This window comes from Siphateles boraxobius, unplaced genomic scaffold (assembly GCF_051911475.1).
Source record: "Siphateles boraxobius isolate OS27281-9 unplaced genomic scaffold, OSU_SipBor_1 22, whole genome shotgun sequence".
Taxonomy (NCBI): domain Eukaryota; kingdom Metazoa; phylum Chordata; class Actinopteri; order Cypriniformes; family Leuciscidae; genus Siphateles; species Siphateles boraxobius.
Genome location: NW_027508833.1, coordinates 4346107 through 4365000, shown reverse-complemented (window position 1 = coordinate 4365000; position 18894 = coordinate 4346107). Strand labels below are relative to the sequence as shown.

Sequence of the window (18894 nt, the reverse complement as noted above, 5' to 3'; positions counted from 1 at the left end):
ATTACCGTTACGTAATTTCCAGTCTCGTGTGTGTGTGTGCAGTGAGGAGGTGTGTCTATTGTGTGCATGGATGAGTAATACCATGTGTGTGTGTGTGTGTGTGTGTGTGTGTGTGTGTGTGTGTGTGTGTGTGTGTGTGTGTGTGTGTGTGTGTGTGTGTGTGTGTGTGTGTGTGTGTGTGTGTGTGTGTGCTCTCTCGCTGTCATCCCTCCCCCATCTGAAGCTGTCTGGTGTGCAACTGTTGCTTTCCTTCATCTTCATCTTTTATTCTGGAGCTTTCAGTATGATCATAGCAGATAAAATCTTTAGCACTCCTCAAAAAAAGGAAAGAAAAGCAGAACTTGTCTCATGCTGTGTTGTTTTGCTGTTAAAGGATGAAGTGGGCGATGGAAATCCAGCTGTGAGAGATGATCCGTCTCTGCAGGAACAGGTTCAGGCCTGGCTCAAACAGAACCAATTCCAGAACATTCTTCAGCAAGGTATTCCAGCCCACATTCACTCCGCTTTTCATTCTTCAGCGGAAAGATCCTTGTAATGTTGATCCGTGTGGAGATCCTGTGATTTGGTTTGTTCTTGGTATCTGTTCAGTTAGTTAGCGATTGATAAGGATGTTTGAGTAAATCAGAGTCGACTGTTTGAAGCCTCGTCAAACATCTTTGCTCAGTGAATTCTGTTTGCTAGTACACAGAGGATTTTACATATTTACAGTAACTTCAGTAACTAAGGTGTAAACCTCGTGAGACCGTTACAAAGATTTCTTCAGGCACAATATGAGGCAGAGCAATATGTTAGAAAAATCCTGCAAAATGTTTAAAAAAAATTTTTTTGAGAGTTTATATGTCATAATCAATCAAAATAAAAATCATAATCAAAATAAACAATTGTTATTAAGTAAATTAGCCCAACTTCAGAGGCCGTGACATGCAATAAAAGGTATCTTTTCCAAGTTAAAAAGAGTTATACATAGAGACATACAACAATGTACAGGGGATTCTATTTTGTTAAATGGTTTAAATTTCTGGCTGGGAACAAAGACATACAAACTGTGTCCAATGACTATGATAATCACAGGTACTGTTTATGTGTGTTGTATAATCATAAAAGGGTTTAATTATGGTTTGAATATCATTGTGCATTACTGTAATAGCCAAAATGACTGCAACAGTGGATAACCTCTGATATGGAAAATAAATTAAAGGAGACAAGCATGGACTGTGAAATCTGTTTTCCATGGCAAAAAAAAATGTACTTACATAGTCAATGAACATATATTATAGGGGTGGTATAATGCCTTTTTTCACAAGATGTAAAAAGTATTTGATGTCCTCAGAGTGTGTATGTGAAGTTTTAGCTCAAAATACCCCACAGATATTTTTATATAGCATGTTAAAGCTGTCACTTTTTGTTTGTCTGCCCCTTTAAATGCAAATGAGCTACTGCTCCCAGCACAGGGGGCGGAGCTACAACAGCCTGTGTCCTTTTACCTCACACAGACATGCACTGAACATTTCTAAAACTTTTAACCTTTTATTTTCAAACCAAAGTCAGGAAAGATGGAGAGACTCAAGAAAAAGTGACAACATGTAGACAACATTTCTAAATGGTTAGTTGGTGAATTTATGTAGCTTATGTGTTGTTATCTTCTAGTAATTGATTAGCATATTCTGTCCTGATAATCTATAAATTGTGTTCCGGGGGCGGGGTTTATGTACATTTTAGGGTTCATGATGTCACTAACCCCGGAGGAATGTCGTGTAGTCCCTACCAGCCGTGGAGCAATAACTCTTCTCAGAGACTGCGCTAGATCTCTGATTTCCTTGTCAGTAGCTCATCCTTCTGATACCATGATTACCATGATAACCATAACATGCGTGCACGAAATGAAACGCACACTTTCCAGCAAAACATCTATGGGGACCAGTACAATATGGGCGTGATGGCACTCCTCATTATAGACACGCATACTTTTAAAACAAGACAATGATTATCTAGTCCACAAGTCAGTTTAGTTACAACTGCAATAAAGCAAGATGCAAAGCAATGTATTGACATTGACTATTGATTCATAGGCTATATTGCATTTTAAATGTTGATTGGCTGCACATACTGGTGGTCCATATGGATGCACATCCCTCAGTAAATAATAACCATCAAGTATTGCTTTTATCATTTAAAACACAGTGACATTTAGCTTTTATTCATTCACTGGATGCATTTTTGATATCAATAAATAAATTTGTACTATTTAAAATGTGAATTATTGATGTTAAGAATGTACTTTTTCTAGTAACAATGTCTATTTCTGAAATCAGGAATTACATTTTCATAAGCACTAGTTAAAGGAGGGAGGATTGTAGTGGGAGTACTGGTGTGTCAGTGTGTGACTGTGTGGCAATGTCAAATGGTTTACATGGCTCATTGGTCAGGTAGGAGAGCCCGTTTAACAGAATTTTGCTTAGGGCCCCAGGGAGGTCAGGATCGGCTCTGATGTAACGTGTAACGAGGTCACTATAAAATAAAGTGTTACCTTATGTATATACTCATTTTGCTGCGAGTGTGAGACAGCGCTTGCTGAGAGAGACCCTGCCCACACCGTCTTCTGATTGGCTGAGATTTGTGATTGATTTTGTTGTGGCTTGTAGCCTTGTCGTGTCTAATATGGACAGACAAATTGCTTGTCACTAGAATATTAGTGCATCGCAACTAGTTCAGACGCAAAGGAAATGTTTATGTTCATTTGCAATGGTCCAATAGAATCTAAATCATGTGCGTCACATTTTGAATGTGACTCATCCAATTAAAATCCAAAGTCCAAAACAATTATGGCAAACAGTCACAATATTACATGCATTACAGTGTTTTTAGTAATGAAAATAATGTTAACAGCAATGGTAATAGCAAAACAGTCGCAACAGAAATAGGATAAGTCACCAATGTTTTATAAATAATTAATTTTATTAATAATAATACTAACCAATTCTACTGCCAAGTTATATAGTTTGTTAACCTTACTGTAGTAAGTACTGGTGCATTATGAATGCTGAATATTTATTTGTATACATTTGTATTTGTAATGTATACATGGCTCATTCAAACAGATTTTAGAAAGGTCCATTTTATAAATAAGGATTTGATTTATTCAAGAACTAGAGTTTCATGAGTGTTTTCATGATTTTATTATCTCACTGGTGATTTAAGGATCAGAGTAATATTGTTTATAAAAATCAATGTTAGTTGTTTGCTGTGTGTGATATTTGCTATTGTGCGACAGGTGCTTGTTCTCTAAAGGGCCTTAGAGTGAAAGTGTTCAGACAGGAGTCCAAAACTCAGTGGCTCCCTGGAGTCATCACACACCACGACCAGAACAACAGAACTGTAGCTGTCATGGCTGACCAGGTGAGACCACATAAACACACATATTTATCATGTTGCATATAGTAATTCAATGTCAACATATGTTTTATATAAAGATTATTTTTTCATCTTCTAAAGGTTCGAGAGATTGTGAATGTAGATCCTTCGCTGGTTCAGATGGTGTTACTAGATGATATCACCCACTCCTCGCTAATGGAAGACCACTCAAAACGCAAATCACATATCACCAAGATCAATAGGATTTTTCTTGTGAGTGAAGAATTATTTTTCCCATACTTCACATACCCAGACACCCCACCATTGCACATTTTGAATGTCTCCTCCATCTAACACACCTGACTTTGCACTTTCCGAACAAGCCTGATATAGAAGATCCACACCGTAAAGAAGCACATCTTCAGCGGACGGCACCACAAGATGCAATTGTAAAAGACATACAAGAAGCTGAGCTTGTGAGGAAGCCGTCAAACGAGCTCATTACGGCCACTGATTATTCACTGCCCAGCCAAAATAAGTCACTGTTTGGATTTAAATTGACAAACACTTAAGAGTCTATGATTAGATCAGTATTGCAGTGAATATTTTGTTTCTAGCATGTTGTATGTTTGGCAAAAGTTGTTCTAACCCTAATTGATGGAGTGTGTAGCTTTTCATTTCTTAAACAACCATGTAGGAAGACACATCATGACCATTTTCCAGGATGACAATGTCAAGATTCTTCAGGCTCAGATTGTGAAAGAATGGGTTTGAGAAGCGTGAAGAATCATTTTCACACATGAATTGGCTCCTCTGAGTCCAGACCTTAAATTCATTGGAAATCTTTGGGATGTGCCGGAAGAGACTTTACAGAGCGCTGGACTCTTGCATTATCAATACAAGATCTTGACCAAAAATGTATCCACCTCTTGATGGAAATAACATCCCAACATTTTTTTTTACAAATGATTATTCATGCTCTCTCCCAACCATTCTTTCACAAATTGAGCCTGATGCATCTTGACATTGTCATCCTGGAATCTGACCATGATGTGTCTTCCTACATGGTTGTTTAAGAAATTAAAAGCTGCACACTCCATCAATTAGGGTTAGAAGAACTGTTGCCAAACATACAACATGCAGAAACATAATAATCACTGCAATAATGATCCAATCATAGACTCTTAAGCAGTTGCCTAATTAAATCCAAACAGCTACTTTTTTTTTTTTTTTTTGCTGAGCAGTGTACAGGTGAAACTCAAAAAAATTGAATATCGTTCAACAGTTCATGTATTTCAGTAATTCAATTTAAAAGGTGAAACTAATATATTTAGTATATGTAACTATATACATATGCATGATTATACTTTTCAGAGGGCCGACATTTCTGTATTTAAAATCCTTTTTATTTTATTGATTTCATGTTATATTAAAATTTTCTGAGATTTTGAATTTGGGGTTTTCATAAGCTGTAAGCCATAATCATCAAAATTATGCACGATATTCAAATTTTTCGAGTTTCACCTGTATATTCATACAAATCAGCATCACTGAAATATTTTTTTAAAGGTGGGCACAACCAAAATAGGTTTGAGAACCACTGAGATACAATTAAAAAAAGTTCTCAGTTAGGGGTTTGGATTAGGGTTAATAATATTTATAATTAGCTTTAGTATTGACTTTTTAGCAATAGAAGTCTACGATATGTCCTCATTTAGATAGCTAAGGAAATGTTTGTGTTTGTGTCTTCCAGGGCACAGAAAGCATATCAAACAACACTACAACAAATGACCAGGTAGAGACTTTAACACACTTCCAAATGCATTACAGCAGAATGCTTATACATCCTGTAGTTTAAAACACACTCTGTCTCTGTGCTGAAGATGTGTAGCTCCAGGCCAGTGCAGCAGCATGCTGCGCCGAGCGCACAGAACTGCGGCATGGAAGAGGATGAAAAAGAAGGGATGAGGGACGAAAAGAAGAGTGATGAGGGAACAGGTGAGCTGCAGCCATGGATAATGATTATGATGATATTAAGAGCTCCATCTGTGTTTAATTACATTTAGCGGAATTCATATTTATGGCATTACCTTGATACGGAGTGCTTTTTTTTTATCAGTGTCAATGAGAATCTTAGATGTGAAGCTTTTTCTAAATCTATATTTTTGATCTTGTAATATTTTTTTATTCCTAGATTCTTCTAAATCTAAAAACGGCAATGGTGAGAGAAAAAGGAGGAAAGAAGATGAGGAAAAAGATGACAAGCAGAGAAAGAGATTGAAGAGGTTGAAAGCAGGGAGTGTGTCCGACCTGTCTGAAAACAGCGATTCTGAAAATTCCAGCTGCAGAGTGCAGGATTCATCCTCGGATTCAGGATCAAGGAAACTGCTGAAACAGCGTTACACTTCAGAGAGGCCATTGGACTGTAAGGTTCACCCCTCCCATAAAGGTGGGGAACCTTCTCCCAGCCAATTAGGAAATAGTGAGACTCAGAAATTGAGAAGAACTCCTCCATCCGATTCTTCTAGTGCATCCTGCAATGGGGCATTTAGTAACACAGAGGCACAGGAGTGTGCTGCTGGTGTTAGTGTTGGAAAATCAGATGAGAAAAGTGATGGAGGAATGACAGAAATAGAGGACAGGAGTGAGGGGGCATCACGAGAGGATTCAGAGGCTGTGTCTGCACTGCTGGCATCCCAAGAGAGTGAGCAGCTGGTCTCCATTGAAACCACATGTGTGCTGCTACATGCATCACCTCAGGAGTGTGAAGGAGCGGAGGGTGAGCATGAGATGTCGACAAATGATCCAGAGGTCAGAGGGTCAGAGTTCACCCACGCAGAGGCTAGGGGGTCAGAGTTTAACAAATCAGAGATCAGGAGGTCAGAATTTCCCAATTCTGTGGCCATTACCACCACCAATAACACTGCAGTCACAGTAGAAGAGGAGCCAAGAGTAGCACCTACTCGATCTCCTGCCAAACCTTGCAGCAAAAAGGAGGATGTGGATTCTAAACAGAGATCTTCTCTAGCATCTGTGAATGCAGAATATGGACCTGTGATTTCTGTGGAAGCTACCCACAAGCGTAGTGTGCACGCCGGTCCTTGCTCCTCTCCCGAGATCATATCTAAAGCTCAGACTGTATGGGAGATGTCCAGACAGAAGCAGGGTGCATCTCTAGAGATGGGCCTGTTGAAAGAGGACACTCCTCTGCCTAAATCAATGGACAGAACTCTTAGCTGCCTTAAAATGGCACCCAATCCAAAAGTGACCTGCTCCACAACTCCAGTCCTGACTCACGCCACTTCTCCATCCCCAAACCGATCCCGAACCCCTACGCTTTCTCCTCCCGGTACACCTAATTGCACTCCCACTCCAGACAAGTCCACCAAAAGTCCCCTCATTGTGGACAGAAAGGATCCCTTCACTATATATAGAGACCCTGCGTTAGTCAGGGCGGAGCTTGAGGCCCACCCCACTTACACCCAGCCCCCTCACACTCCCCCAAACCCCAAACACCACCTAAAGACGCCATCTCCCTCCTCCAGCTCACCCAGCCTTACCCCTGCTTCCTCCCACAGCAAGCTACTGAGTCCCTCCCCTCATTCTGCACATCTCTCGCCCATTCCCCTCCACTCCCAGCCTCCCCTCTGCAACCTGAGTACACCCCACTCAACCATCCCTCACCCACACCTCCTTCCATCCCTCCTGCATGCACTGCCCCCATCTGCTGCAATCTTGGCTGGACAACCTCGTATCGGAGCCCTGGGACTTCCTCACCATCCTTTAGCCCTTCCGGGTAACTCGTCTCTTCTAGGCCAGACCACTGGTGCAGCTTCTTTGGCACATCTTGGCCTCTATCCCCTCTTGTGGCCTCCTTTCCCCAATGGAGCCCATAGCTACCCTGGCCTGGGCCTGCAAGCATCCAAATGGACACACCCAGACGGCGCTGGCATCTCTGACAGCAACGTGAGGAGGGTAAGTGATTCAAAGATTCTGGAGTCAGTCATGATATTTAGCTTGGTCAGAGCTGTGGTAAAAGTGGGTTGATCTGACACATAAAAATCTTGTGGGGAGCTTGGTTTGAGGGCTCCTATGACTCCTTTGGGTGGCACAGTGGCTCAGTGGATAGCAGGAAGCCAGATGGTCTTTCTGTGTAAAGTTTGCATGCTCATGGGTTTCTTCCGAGGGCTCCAGCTTCCCGCACAATCCAAAGACATGCAGGATAGGTCAACTAAATTGTCTGTAGATGTAACTGTAAATGCGTGTAGTGGGTATCCAGGATGTTTCTCTGCCTTCGGTCTGAGACGCTTGATAGGCATCCCTGTGATCCTACATAAGACAAGTGGTTTGGAGAATGGGTGGATTATAGATTGTCATTTGAATAATAATAATAATAATAAAAACATTTGGATTGGATTTTAAGACTTTTATATTTCAAAAGGGTTGCAAACAATGCAGCAAGTTGTATTGGTAGCACATTCTTGGTGTTATTCCTGGAGTTGTTGTGTGTACAGATTATTTTTGTGTAGGTATTATGGTACTGAAGAGATCATAGGTAAACCTCATGTTGTCAGGGACACATTTAGATGAAGCGGAGCATGTCCCATGAGGTGTACATGCTGGAGAGAGAGTTCCCCTTCTGCTAATACTTTAAAGACATAGTGGGTGTTATCCTGACTCAGAATGTCATGCAAGTCAATAATGCTTTGTATAATATCATCTGGCTTAGTTTTAAAGCCCAGATAAAGCATCAAGAGGCAGGTTATGGTATTATGGATTCATATTGCAGTAGGTTGTATGCATTGTGACTGGCTGAATAGAGATCTAGGAAACAAGAAAATAAAAAAAAGCTACAACAAGAGATGAAAATGATGAAGAAAGAATGATGAACTGAAAAAAGTCATCCAGGCAGAAGATTTCCCCCCTCTGTTTTATTTATATGGTATCAGGACATCCTTGAGTCATCTGTAACCAACTATTCATCTGTACATGTATTATGGATATAAACAAGGTTGTGTTTATCAATTTGTGTGTGACAGTGTACACTTGTGTACGCAAGTTCTCTTGTGTACTAGGAGGGGATTGACTTATGTCCTTGCACATTGTGTATCAATTTATTTATTTTTTGTCTCCCTAAAGTTTGAAGTCCTTTGACTTCTCTAGATCGATCCAAAACAGGTTCTATAAATAAATGTGTCTGAAACTCTGTATGTTTGTTTGTCTACGTGGTAACAGAATCCCCAAAGCCCTTGGCTTTCTCAACCCACCCCTGTTACTAATGCAGACGGTCAAGGGATGCAACCCCCACTCCCCATCCGACCCTCCAGTGCGGACCCTCAGAGAGCATCTAGGAGCAGTCAACATTGCATGCCTGCCTCCAAAACCACAGAGTAAGTTTTCATCTCACTCCTGCACACACTTTTTGTTTGACTTCATATCATTGTTGTAATTAATTAGTTACATTCATATAGCGCTTTTCTGGGTAATCAAAGCGATTTACATATGGTAGGGGGAATCTCCTCAACCACTACTAATGTGCTGCATCCACCTGGATGATGCAACGGAAGCCATATTGTGCCAGAACGCTCACCACACGCCAGCTTATTGGTGGAGAGGAGACAGAGTATATATGAAGCCATTCAGTATATATGGGAATGATTAGGAGGCCATGATGGACAGAGGCCATCCTGGGATTTTTAATGACCACAGAGAGTCAGGACCTCTGTGTCTCCATGACACACAACCTTCTTCTCTCACTCACTCGTCTCATTCGGTTGAATGGTAGTGCTTCTTTTACACATGTTTTTAGTAATTTCTGCAGGTTTTGCACTCACACCAAAAGTCAAAGTCAAGTTTATTTCTAGAGCACATTTAAAACAACAGAAGTTGACCAAAGTGCTATACATCCAAAGTCATAAATAAACATCAAATATAAAATGACAACAAGAAGAAAATAACACACAACTCACAAACTGAAGTAAAAGCCAAGGAAAGAAATATGTTTTAAGACTAGATTTAAAAGCGGAGATTTTTGGGGCCAGCCTCACAGACAATGGTAAACTATTCCATAGTTTAGGGGCCGCAACTGAAAATTTTGAATTTTCTTGAATTTTCTAGAAATTGCAAAAGCGTGCGATCTATTGATCTATTGATAAGTGGCGTTCTCATTAAGCTGCCTCTCAAGGGCCGTACACACCGGGACGAATATCGGCGCGCGGATATTTTTCAACGCGTTTTTTGTGTTCACACCCAAGCGATTATCGCTGACGATGAGCCGAGTGAACATGCAAATTCATTCCCTGACATTAGATGGCGCATAATGTAAAACAGAAATACCCCAGAAATAACAGAAAATGTTGGAAAAAGTAACAAGCCTATGTACATGAAAGACAATTAAACTCACCATCAAGGCCCATTTGGTCTGCAATACCACTCCATAACAGTTCTCTTTTATCAATATTTTTGTGGTCACTGTCGCGTTTGTCATACAGTTCCTTATGTTCCGACACCAACGAGACCAGCAGCTCTACATTTATCTTGGCTTGAATCTTCCTCGTCTTCTTCCCGGCAGTGTGTGGACACTACTTGGCGTGCTCGGCAAGACCGTTTTCTGTTTGAGCGCCCCCAAGTTGTGTTTAACTGTAACTTAAGAAGCTCCAGACACGTGAGGAAAAGCACCAATCTCATTGGTCGGATAGTTTTTGACGCGGCGCGTCGAACCAAAAAAACGAACACAAATCGTTTTTAAAAAAATTATGCTTTTACGCGTGGCGTTTTTCGCGTCAGTGTGGACACTCACATTGGCGCCCTTTGTTTAATCACGAGGCGTTAAACGTCGGCGAATATCGCGCGCGAAATTCGTCCCGGTGTGGACAGACCTTCAAACTGGTCTCAAGAACCATATTTACTTTTTCTTTCTTGGCTTATTGCACTTAAACGTTCAAATACATACAAAATTATGTCAAAATTTCAGTCTTGCCAAGTATTCAGGTAAATACAAACAGTTTTGGAATGTAAATGGTTGAAAGAACTCTGTTGTGCTACAGTATATTGGATCTGTGCATAAGCTCTTTAAGTGACAGCAGCCAAATAAACCTGCTGCTGTCTGTCATGTCAATCAAAGAACAAAAGTCAAAGAGAAAATCACTTGCTATTTTTGACTGAATAACTTTTATAACTTTAATTGTAAGCATTAATCTGTATTTATTTTTACAATGAAAACAATTTTATGTTATTTTACATTCGATTACTTTCATTTTTGTAGTATTTCTGAATACAACCCACCTGAAAAACTTAAAGCCATGTTAATTTCATTTGTCTCTTTATTCTATTTATTTGTGCTATTGTTTACAATTTGTTTATTTGTTCTTATTTTATTACTGTTTCTCTTTTTGTAAATCTAGTTAAATGGTTCAAATAAAGCCACCCTGTGCTGTGTGTAAGCTATTACGACAAAATTACCCAAATTCTAAAAAAAATTATGATATAATAACAAATTATCTGTATGTCGGTATATGGCAATTTTCCCCTTGGTATCGAATATCAATATATTTCAAGGTATCGTATCGAAGCTGGAAATTGTAGTATCGCGACAACACTAGGGAATCTCTAGGCACCTCACGATTCGATTCAATTACGATTCAGAGTGCTGCTGCTCAACGTTCCGCACAGCGCTGCTCAAACAAATAGCGCGGTTTCGTTTCACTCTCGTTTTGTTTGCAGTTTGATGTTTCTCATATGTTACAGAAGTTGCAGCTCTTATCAATTGGACAACATGGTGGTCACACCAGTGCGACCTCTTGTCGCCCATTTGGTCGCACTCTGAAGCCCTACTTGCATAAACTGTGGCTTTTGTCCAGATCCTTTTACCCTTCAACTTCATAGAAGCCAAAGTTACGCTAGATTTTAATGCAGAGGGTGTCGGTTGAATTTCTCGTTCAACCATCATGTGTCTCTGTTATTTGCACAGCTGCACACCACAGACTGTTCAGGCGCCTTTTGCGTTCCGTCAACATTATTTCAATTAATCGATTTTTGACATTTGTGATTTTATTTAGAATCGTCCGCATTGCGATGCACCTAAGAATCAATTTTTTCCCCCACCCCTACTAATCAGACATACTGACCCTTGCAACAAGCTTTTCCACATTCATTCCTGCTCTTCTTTTTTTCTAGAGAGCTGGATAGAAGAGCCACCGCCGAGAGAACAGTCATCCACACTCACTTCAAGTCTGAACAGGAGCGTGTCCGTGCAGCGATGGGCAAAAATGGGATGACTTACTCCCCAGGTGCCCCTGAATCACCTCCAAGTCGAAACAAACAGCCAATTGTTGTTTATGATCTCACAGGTGAGAGACCTAACCGCTACCAGGAAGAGAACCGGCGCATTCTTCTGGAAAGCAGTGAGGTGGCTCCATTCACTGCTAAACTGGGCTCGGATAGGGAACTACGATACACTAGAAGTCCCACATCTGCCCTTCCTTCCAAGGAGAGGGAGAGCGAGATGGACAGAGAGAGAGACCAGGACAGAGAGAGAAATGTGCAGGGATTCAGACATACTCTTCCTCCCCGGCCACAGTCGGCCCATCCCACCCCAACACTCACTCCGAGCAGCTACTACTCTTTGCCAGCCAGCAAAGAACTCTACGAGAGGCTCAGTGCCAGCAACACAGTTGCCCCTGTCTTAACGTCCTCAAGCTCACAGGTCTCAATGAGAGCCAGACCTCCGCCTCTAATTAAACGCCACCACGAGAAAGAAGAAGGTCTCCTGGGAAAGATCACAGAGCAACTTGCACATAAAGCATCTTCCATGATGGCAGTAGAGGTAGCGACTGTGGAGAGAAGGGGGCCAGGCTCTTCTCTCATTTCTGTCTCCTCTTGTCCACGCAGCGTGCCTTTACTCCACCGTGCCCCTATTTTCCACCCTCCGGCACCAAACATTCTAGTTTCTAAAGACTCTGGACAAGGCAGGTTGTCCCCGCCTACTCTCACACCCATTCAGCCAATGAGCTTGTCTGGAAAAGGTCAGAAGCAACAGAGGCCACCGACCCTGTTACCTGAGCTCAAACATATCGCCTTAGATGGGAAAAGACCTGTGCCAGAGAAAGCAACGTCATCACAAGCCTGGGATACCCAATGGGGTGGAGTCATGTTTGACAGAGAGAAAGTAGGTGTTGGGCACACAACAAATGGAGGTATAGTCAAACCACAGTCGGCCACTGCGTCAGTCATTGTACATACAACAAGTCACACACATACTACAATAAATTACACAGTGTCTGACAGCTCAGTTTCCCGGGTGCAGTGCGGCCACATAAAGCCATTGGAAAGTTTGTCCAACCCACACTCTAAGGAGGGCAGTGTTCAGTATAAAAGAGGTGTCCTGTGGACCCCTATGGATACTGTTCACCCCATCAACATGACGACCCAAAAGGGAGATCTCAACACACCCATAAACATGACAACTAAACCTATTAACACAGCTCAACCGAGTCACGGAGTGACACACCCCTTAACAAGTATGAATGCCACATGCTCTAGGATAGACCTAATCGCGGAACACTGCAAGAGGAGAGACGGTGGAGCCGTTCAAATGAAGATAGAGCCATCTCCCACCTCTTGTTGCACTTCTAGAGAATTCCCTCATCTGAAGAAACACAGAGCTGGACTAGCCACTGCTGAATCTAGACTTAACACACATACAGTTCAGCCTCAACACACTACACATCCTTCAGATGTTTTGAATCATACCTCTTACCTCTCAAATAGTATGTATGGGACTTACACTACACTTGCTACACATACTGTGTGTACACATGCTTCGGTAAGAGAAAAAGAGTCTGTATTCAACACTAGCACTTCTGAATGTCTCCGACTGGCATCAGGGACTTCTAGCCCTACACCAACAACCACACAAGGTTTGCTAACCAATGAGCAGATACCTGCTTTGGCCGTAACAAACCAGTCAACTCAATTCAGTCAGAACAACTACCATAAACTGAAAAAAGCCTGGCTGACCCGCCATTCTGAGCAAGATAGAGAAAGTACGGCCTCCCAAACACTAGGTGGCACTAAGACAGCTGTAACTTTGACCAGCACAAGCTCCTCTGTGCCAATCAAACAGGAAGTGAATGGATTGGTGGATAATTGGTGCACTCAGGAGGACAAAGATTCCTCCTTAGACAGCAGAAAATCCAAAATAATAGACAAGAAGCCTATTCAAGACAACAGGAAGTCTAGTTTAGAGGACAGGAAGTCTAATAGTAATGCTACAAGTTTCAATTCAGAGGACAAAAAAACTGTCAGAGCCACTGAGAAACCAGTGACCGCGGGGAAGAAGTCTTCCTCAGATCATGTTAAACCTCTCTTGGACAGAAATGGAAAGCTGGAAAGTAAGGAAGCCTTTGTGGAGGACAAGAAACCTAATGAAAGACGATCAACCTCGTTACATATGAAGCCCGAGAGGGAGAAACAAGGCGAGAAACGCCCATTACAGTCCAGCGGTGACAGCGAAAGTGGAGGAGACTCCGGCAATGAGAGTGAGAGTGGTGGATCAGGACGGAGGTTTAAACGGCAGTCTAAGTCCTCTTTTAAAATAAAGCCGAATGACAACCAGAAGAAGAAAGTAGACAAGGAAGAAGAAGAAGAGTCCAAACCCAATGGAACTTTGCAAAGTCCAAAGGATAAGCCTCAACAGAGGCTCGCTAACAGCAGTGAGTTTTTCCACCTGTTTAAATGCTGATGTATGTTCAGGCCTGGTAAAATGTCAAAACATTGTCATTGGTATTAAATTGAAAATAACTTTATTCTATAGAGTTTTTAGCAAATAAACCAGTATAGACCTAGTAAATGATAAATAAATGATATAGTAAAATCCATATTAGGTATATCATTTTATATGATATTTAAAAAAAAAACTTTTTCTTTTCTTGTTTTTGTGTTTGAAACCAAATGTTGTTGTGTTGTAAGTCATCTCATACCTAATTGGTCTTTATAGAAGATTATTCTCAAATTAATCGGAAATGAATATACCTTTGCAGTATTCAATGTTGCAATCTATAGCAGCTCTGTTTAAAGGTGGGGTATGTGATTTGGAAAACGACCGGCAAATTTTGTAAAATACACAATTCAAATGGTCCTACCTTCTTTCCTCCAAGGATGGCTCTGACTCCACCCACTCGAAGAACATGGACGAGCAATCATGCACGAGCGAAAACTCAGATGCGCGAGAGATTGTAATGACGATTTACTACTAATCATGGAACCGGCTTTACTGACGAGATGCGCATAAATCATGAGCTTTGAGTATGCACACGAATTGATGAACTTCCTGTTTAATGATTCTAGGTGGTCTTGGAAATGATTGGCTGCCGTTTTTCCTGATGATTGGTCCTGCCCGTTCCACAGATTATTAAATTGCTTAATTTGCATTTCAGTGCTTCTAACTCAGTGGCTGTAAGTGGGTTAGGAATAGGATTTCAAGTTATTTTGAAAAAATGGACAAAAAAGAGAATCACATACCCCACCTTTAAGCAATCTGTTTAGGATTAACTGGATGAACAATTCCACATACTGTGTCTTTGCCTAAATGTAATTGAGACTCAATTTCACCATGGCATTCAGGAAAGGCAATGGCCATTCAAATCATGCATATTCAAACTGATGCTGAGAATTCAAATGTGTACTCATCTCAACTATGTTATTTCTGTCTCAGATGGCATCCCTCGCTCTGTGCTGAAGGACTGGAGAAAGGTGAAAAAGCTCAAGCAAACTGGAGAAACTTTCTTGCAAGATGACTCATGTTCGGAGGTCGGGCCCAACGTGCAGAAGTGCCGAGAGTGTCGCTTGGATCGCTCACGTAAATCTCATGAGCCTGCCATCTCACCCGTCTTCTGCCGATTTTACTACTTCCGACGGTTAGTTTTTCTTGTTGTTGGCTCCTGTTTCACACGGTTCTTGGACATATGTGAACTCCCAGTAATGCACTTCATTTAGGTTTTATTTGTTTCATCATATACAGTGGATCCAACTTTAATGATAGCATACACTCAAGTTTGCATAAAACATGATAATCATATTTTCCATGATTTGTGAATTTTTAATGGTAGCAAGAATATCTGAACTTTTGTAGTGTTCACATGGTAAATGTCACAAATCTTCTTATTTCATTAGTAATGTAGAATTAGTGTGAGGTTCAAAATGTTTCTTATTCATATTGTCATTATTTCCTTGTTTTTTATTTTATTTATCCAATCAGCAGCAGTCGAACAGCACAATTCGTGCTTAACATTGATTCTACCTATTCTCTCTTCAGTCTATCGTTCAGTAGGAATGGCGTTGTCCGTGCGGATGGGTTTTCGGTGTCTGAGCAGACAGATGAGGAGGCGGTTACCGTGTGGATGGGGAACTCAGAAGATGACGAGGACAAGAAGAGGAGAGAGATGGACCTTGAGATGTCAAAATCTGTCCTCGCGTTCATCGGAGACAAGTTCTGTCAGCTCATAAAGACAGAGGACATTGCTTTCACCTGGGTCAAGAAAGACAGTATGTTTGTGTTGAATGATTGATACACAAAGTCTCTCATTCCTTGTCAATTTGTCTTATTCACCTTTGCCCTGCTGTCTTTTCTCTCTTTCCCCTTCTCCAGCTCAGATCATGTGGAAGCGAGCGGTGAGAGGTGTGAGGGAGATGTGTGATGCGTGTGAGGCCACTCTCTTCAACATGCACTGGGCATGTCACAAATGTGGCTTTGTGGTTTGCATGGACTGCTACAAAGCCAGGGAGGAGAAGAAATCCAAAGGTCACTTGCAAATACATCACAGATTTTACTATTGATTTTAAATCTACCTACAAGATTCCCTTTTCTTTTCCCCTCTGTTGAAGAAACCAGCTTAGACCAACATGGTGGTCCAAAGTGGTTTATGTGGTTTATAGCTAGTATTACTTGCTGACTTAGATGGTCTTGCTAACAGGATTCCAGTAGTCAGGGAAAACCTGAAGAAATCAGGAAATGTTAAAATTGTGATTTCCAGAATAGCAAAGAGGATGAAAATTATTTTTAAAAATGCTAAAATTTATCCCTTTTTTAAACAAAATTTATTTATAAAATCTAATTTCAATAGTCAATCTAATTTTCTAAATCTAATTTTTTTATTTTATTTTTAGTATATATACATTTCTCTTTGTGAGTGCAATCTATATAACATGTTTTTAAAATCCTTACCTCGAAAGAGACGGAAACCTCAAGAAAAAGTATGGGAGAACTGTTTTCATTAGTCATGTTGAACAAAACATAACATATCCTGGTCTTTTCAGCAGTTTTTTTGGTTGTGTCTTTCCACACAACTTGTATGTTTTTCTTATTTTGTCATTCAGATAAGGAGATGTATGTCTGGGTCCGATGTGTGAAAAACCAGCCTCATGACCTGAAGAACCTAATGCCTACTCAGATTATACCTGACACAGGTAAGCATCGGTGTAGGTTTGTGTACTTTTTTGTATCTAAATATCACATCCTGTTCTTTTTCACCTTTGACTGTAACCAACCTGATATTAAAAGTAGTGCATTGCCATCTTTTCGTAAGTGTTGGTGGACATGCAGAGCTCTATGCACTCGATGAAAGAAAAGTTTGGAATCTCATCCCATTGTCCCTGCACTGACAACAAAACCCTCAACCCCAGCATGGCCACTACCAACGGACTCTCACCAGTAAGACTCTAACTTCACATGATGATGTATTTTATGGCAAGTCACAAAATTTGTGTAGCTCTACTTGCTTTAGATTTATATTTAGATTGATGCATTTGGCAGACACTTTTATACAAAGCGACTTAGATTTTGCACTCCTCAAGGTAGACTTGATTAGTTCATGCATTTCCTGTGTATCAAACCCATGACCTTGGCGTTGCTAAAGCCATGCTGTATTGCTTAACCTTACCGGGACTGTTTAGATGCATATGAAGCTGTAATGTTGAATGTATCAATATTTTATGTAAGTGTTTGTGTGACATCAGCTTTCAGACAGAGATCAGAGTGACTTGAAGAGCCGGCAGATCCCAGATCAGCAGAAGAACTCACAGCATGTCACACTGAGAGCGCACACTGAGAGAAGAGGTAAGGAAGTGCCTACAAAAACACACCAAACCAAACACAGATCATTCATCCATTTTGCACTTGCATCTCTTTTATTTAATCATGTCATGTCCACAACTAGCAATGCACAATAAGACGTTTTATTTGTTACTTTTTCATAACTTGCAGGTAGGCTCTTCCCCCAGATAAATTAATAAATAAATCTTATTGGTTCAAAATTTCTCCTTCACATAGTGTATTGAGCAAAATTATTAACTTCCTGTCGCACATGGTTTTACATAGTTTTGACACATTCTGTCTAATTTCTGAAGAAAACACTCTTGAGCTGATTGGTTTTAATATGTTCTTATATTTTTCCAGAGAAGGCAGAGTGTGATGGTATGGAAGCTCACAGTAGGAAGTCCATGAGCTCCGAACAAGGATCAACATTGCGTGACCTTTTGACATCCACAGCTGGGAAGTTACGTCTTGGGTCCGCTGGAGGTCCCTTTGCACCAGTTTTCAACTTGTCGGAACAGGTTTGACATATACATGATCGTTCAAATGAGAATATAACCTGTTGATAACTAAACTAGGTTTATCACTTGTAGCAAACTCTATTTATGCTCCATTCTTTAGGTAACCCAGAACACTCGCATGCCCAACATCCTGGATGACATTATTGCTTCCGTAGTAGAAAATAAGATTCCCGCTACAAAGATGGCCAGGACGGGGCTGAATCAGGATTTGCTGCCAGAGGAGGAGATGGGGCAGCGACCAGAAGGGGTGAAGCTTGATGAAAGCCCATTGGCTGATGTCCATACCGTTGTCCCTCACGATTGGCTAGGAAACCACCGGCTGCTTTGGCTCAAAAATCACCTTCACCAGGGCAACCAAATACTGTTCAAAGCGAACTGGACACAAGAGCAGGTTTGTTTATCTTACGCTAGTGGAGTATTAACTATATCTCTATTGATACTGGGTGAGAGAGAGATTAATTTACAAGAGAAATTACAGGGAATTAGTTTTACGTTCTGTAAAAAATGGGATTATGACATAGGTTGAAACCTCTTGGGATTTAATTACTTAAAAATAACTTGCTGTGGGAATTTTGATATCGGTTGATTTTAACTGAACTTAGAAATGGCTTCTTGTATGAACTTTTTTTTTTTTTTCAAATGTAAAAATAATCTTCATTCTGAAGCTGAAGTTTTTTTGATGTCTCTTTAGCCGGTCCTGGTGTCCGGATTGCACAAGAGTTTAAATGCTAATCTGTGGAAACCTGAGCACTTCAGTCATGAGTTCTCCAGCCTCCACAGTGACCTCTACAATTGCAGAGATGGGAGTGTCACAAACTCCAAGGTCAAGGAGTTCTGGGATGGTTTTGAAGATGTGTCAAGTGAGTGATCCAGTTTAGCATTAATTTCTAATTTGCTGAATACGATTTCTGTTTGACTCAGTGGACTAAATGT

The 18894-nt window shown here is 40.8% G+C and overlaps 1 protein-coding gene across 1 annotated transcript in view; it reads left to right on the top strand.

Moving 5' to 3' along the window:
* jmjd1ca (jumonji domain containing 1Ca) overlaps window positions 1-18894 on the top strand; it is a 63320-nt gene that overhangs the window by 40129 nt on the left and 4297 nt on the right. The window contains exons 4-20 of the mRNA XM_077238403.1: window positions 374-479; window positions 3272-3396; window positions 3493-3624; window positions 5105-5146; window positions 5235-5349; window positions 5546-7326; window positions 8587-8741; window positions 11527-14063; window positions 15065-15266; window positions 15665-15894; window positions 15998-16150; window positions 16726-16815; window positions 16935-17059; window positions 17365-17464; window positions 17804-17961; window positions 18062-18352; window positions 18653-18821. Coding sequence (XP_077094518.1) covers window positions 374-479; window positions 3272-3396; window positions 3493-3624; window positions 5105-5146; window positions 5235-5349; window positions 5546-7326; window positions 8587-8741; window positions 11527-14063; window positions 15065-15266; window positions 15665-15894; window positions 15998-16150; window positions 16726-16815; window positions 16935-17059; window positions 17365-17464; window positions 17804-17961; window positions 18062-18352; window positions 18653-18821 — 6511 coding nt within the window. The remainder of the gene's footprint in view (window positions 1-373; window positions 480-3271; window positions 3397-3492; window positions 3625-5104; window positions 5147-5234; window positions 5350-5545; window positions 7327-8586; window positions 8742-11526; window positions 14064-15064; window positions 15267-15664; window positions 15895-15997; window positions 16151-16725; window positions 16816-16934; window positions 17060-17364; window positions 17465-17803; window positions 17962-18061; window positions 18353-18652; window positions 18822-18894) is intronic.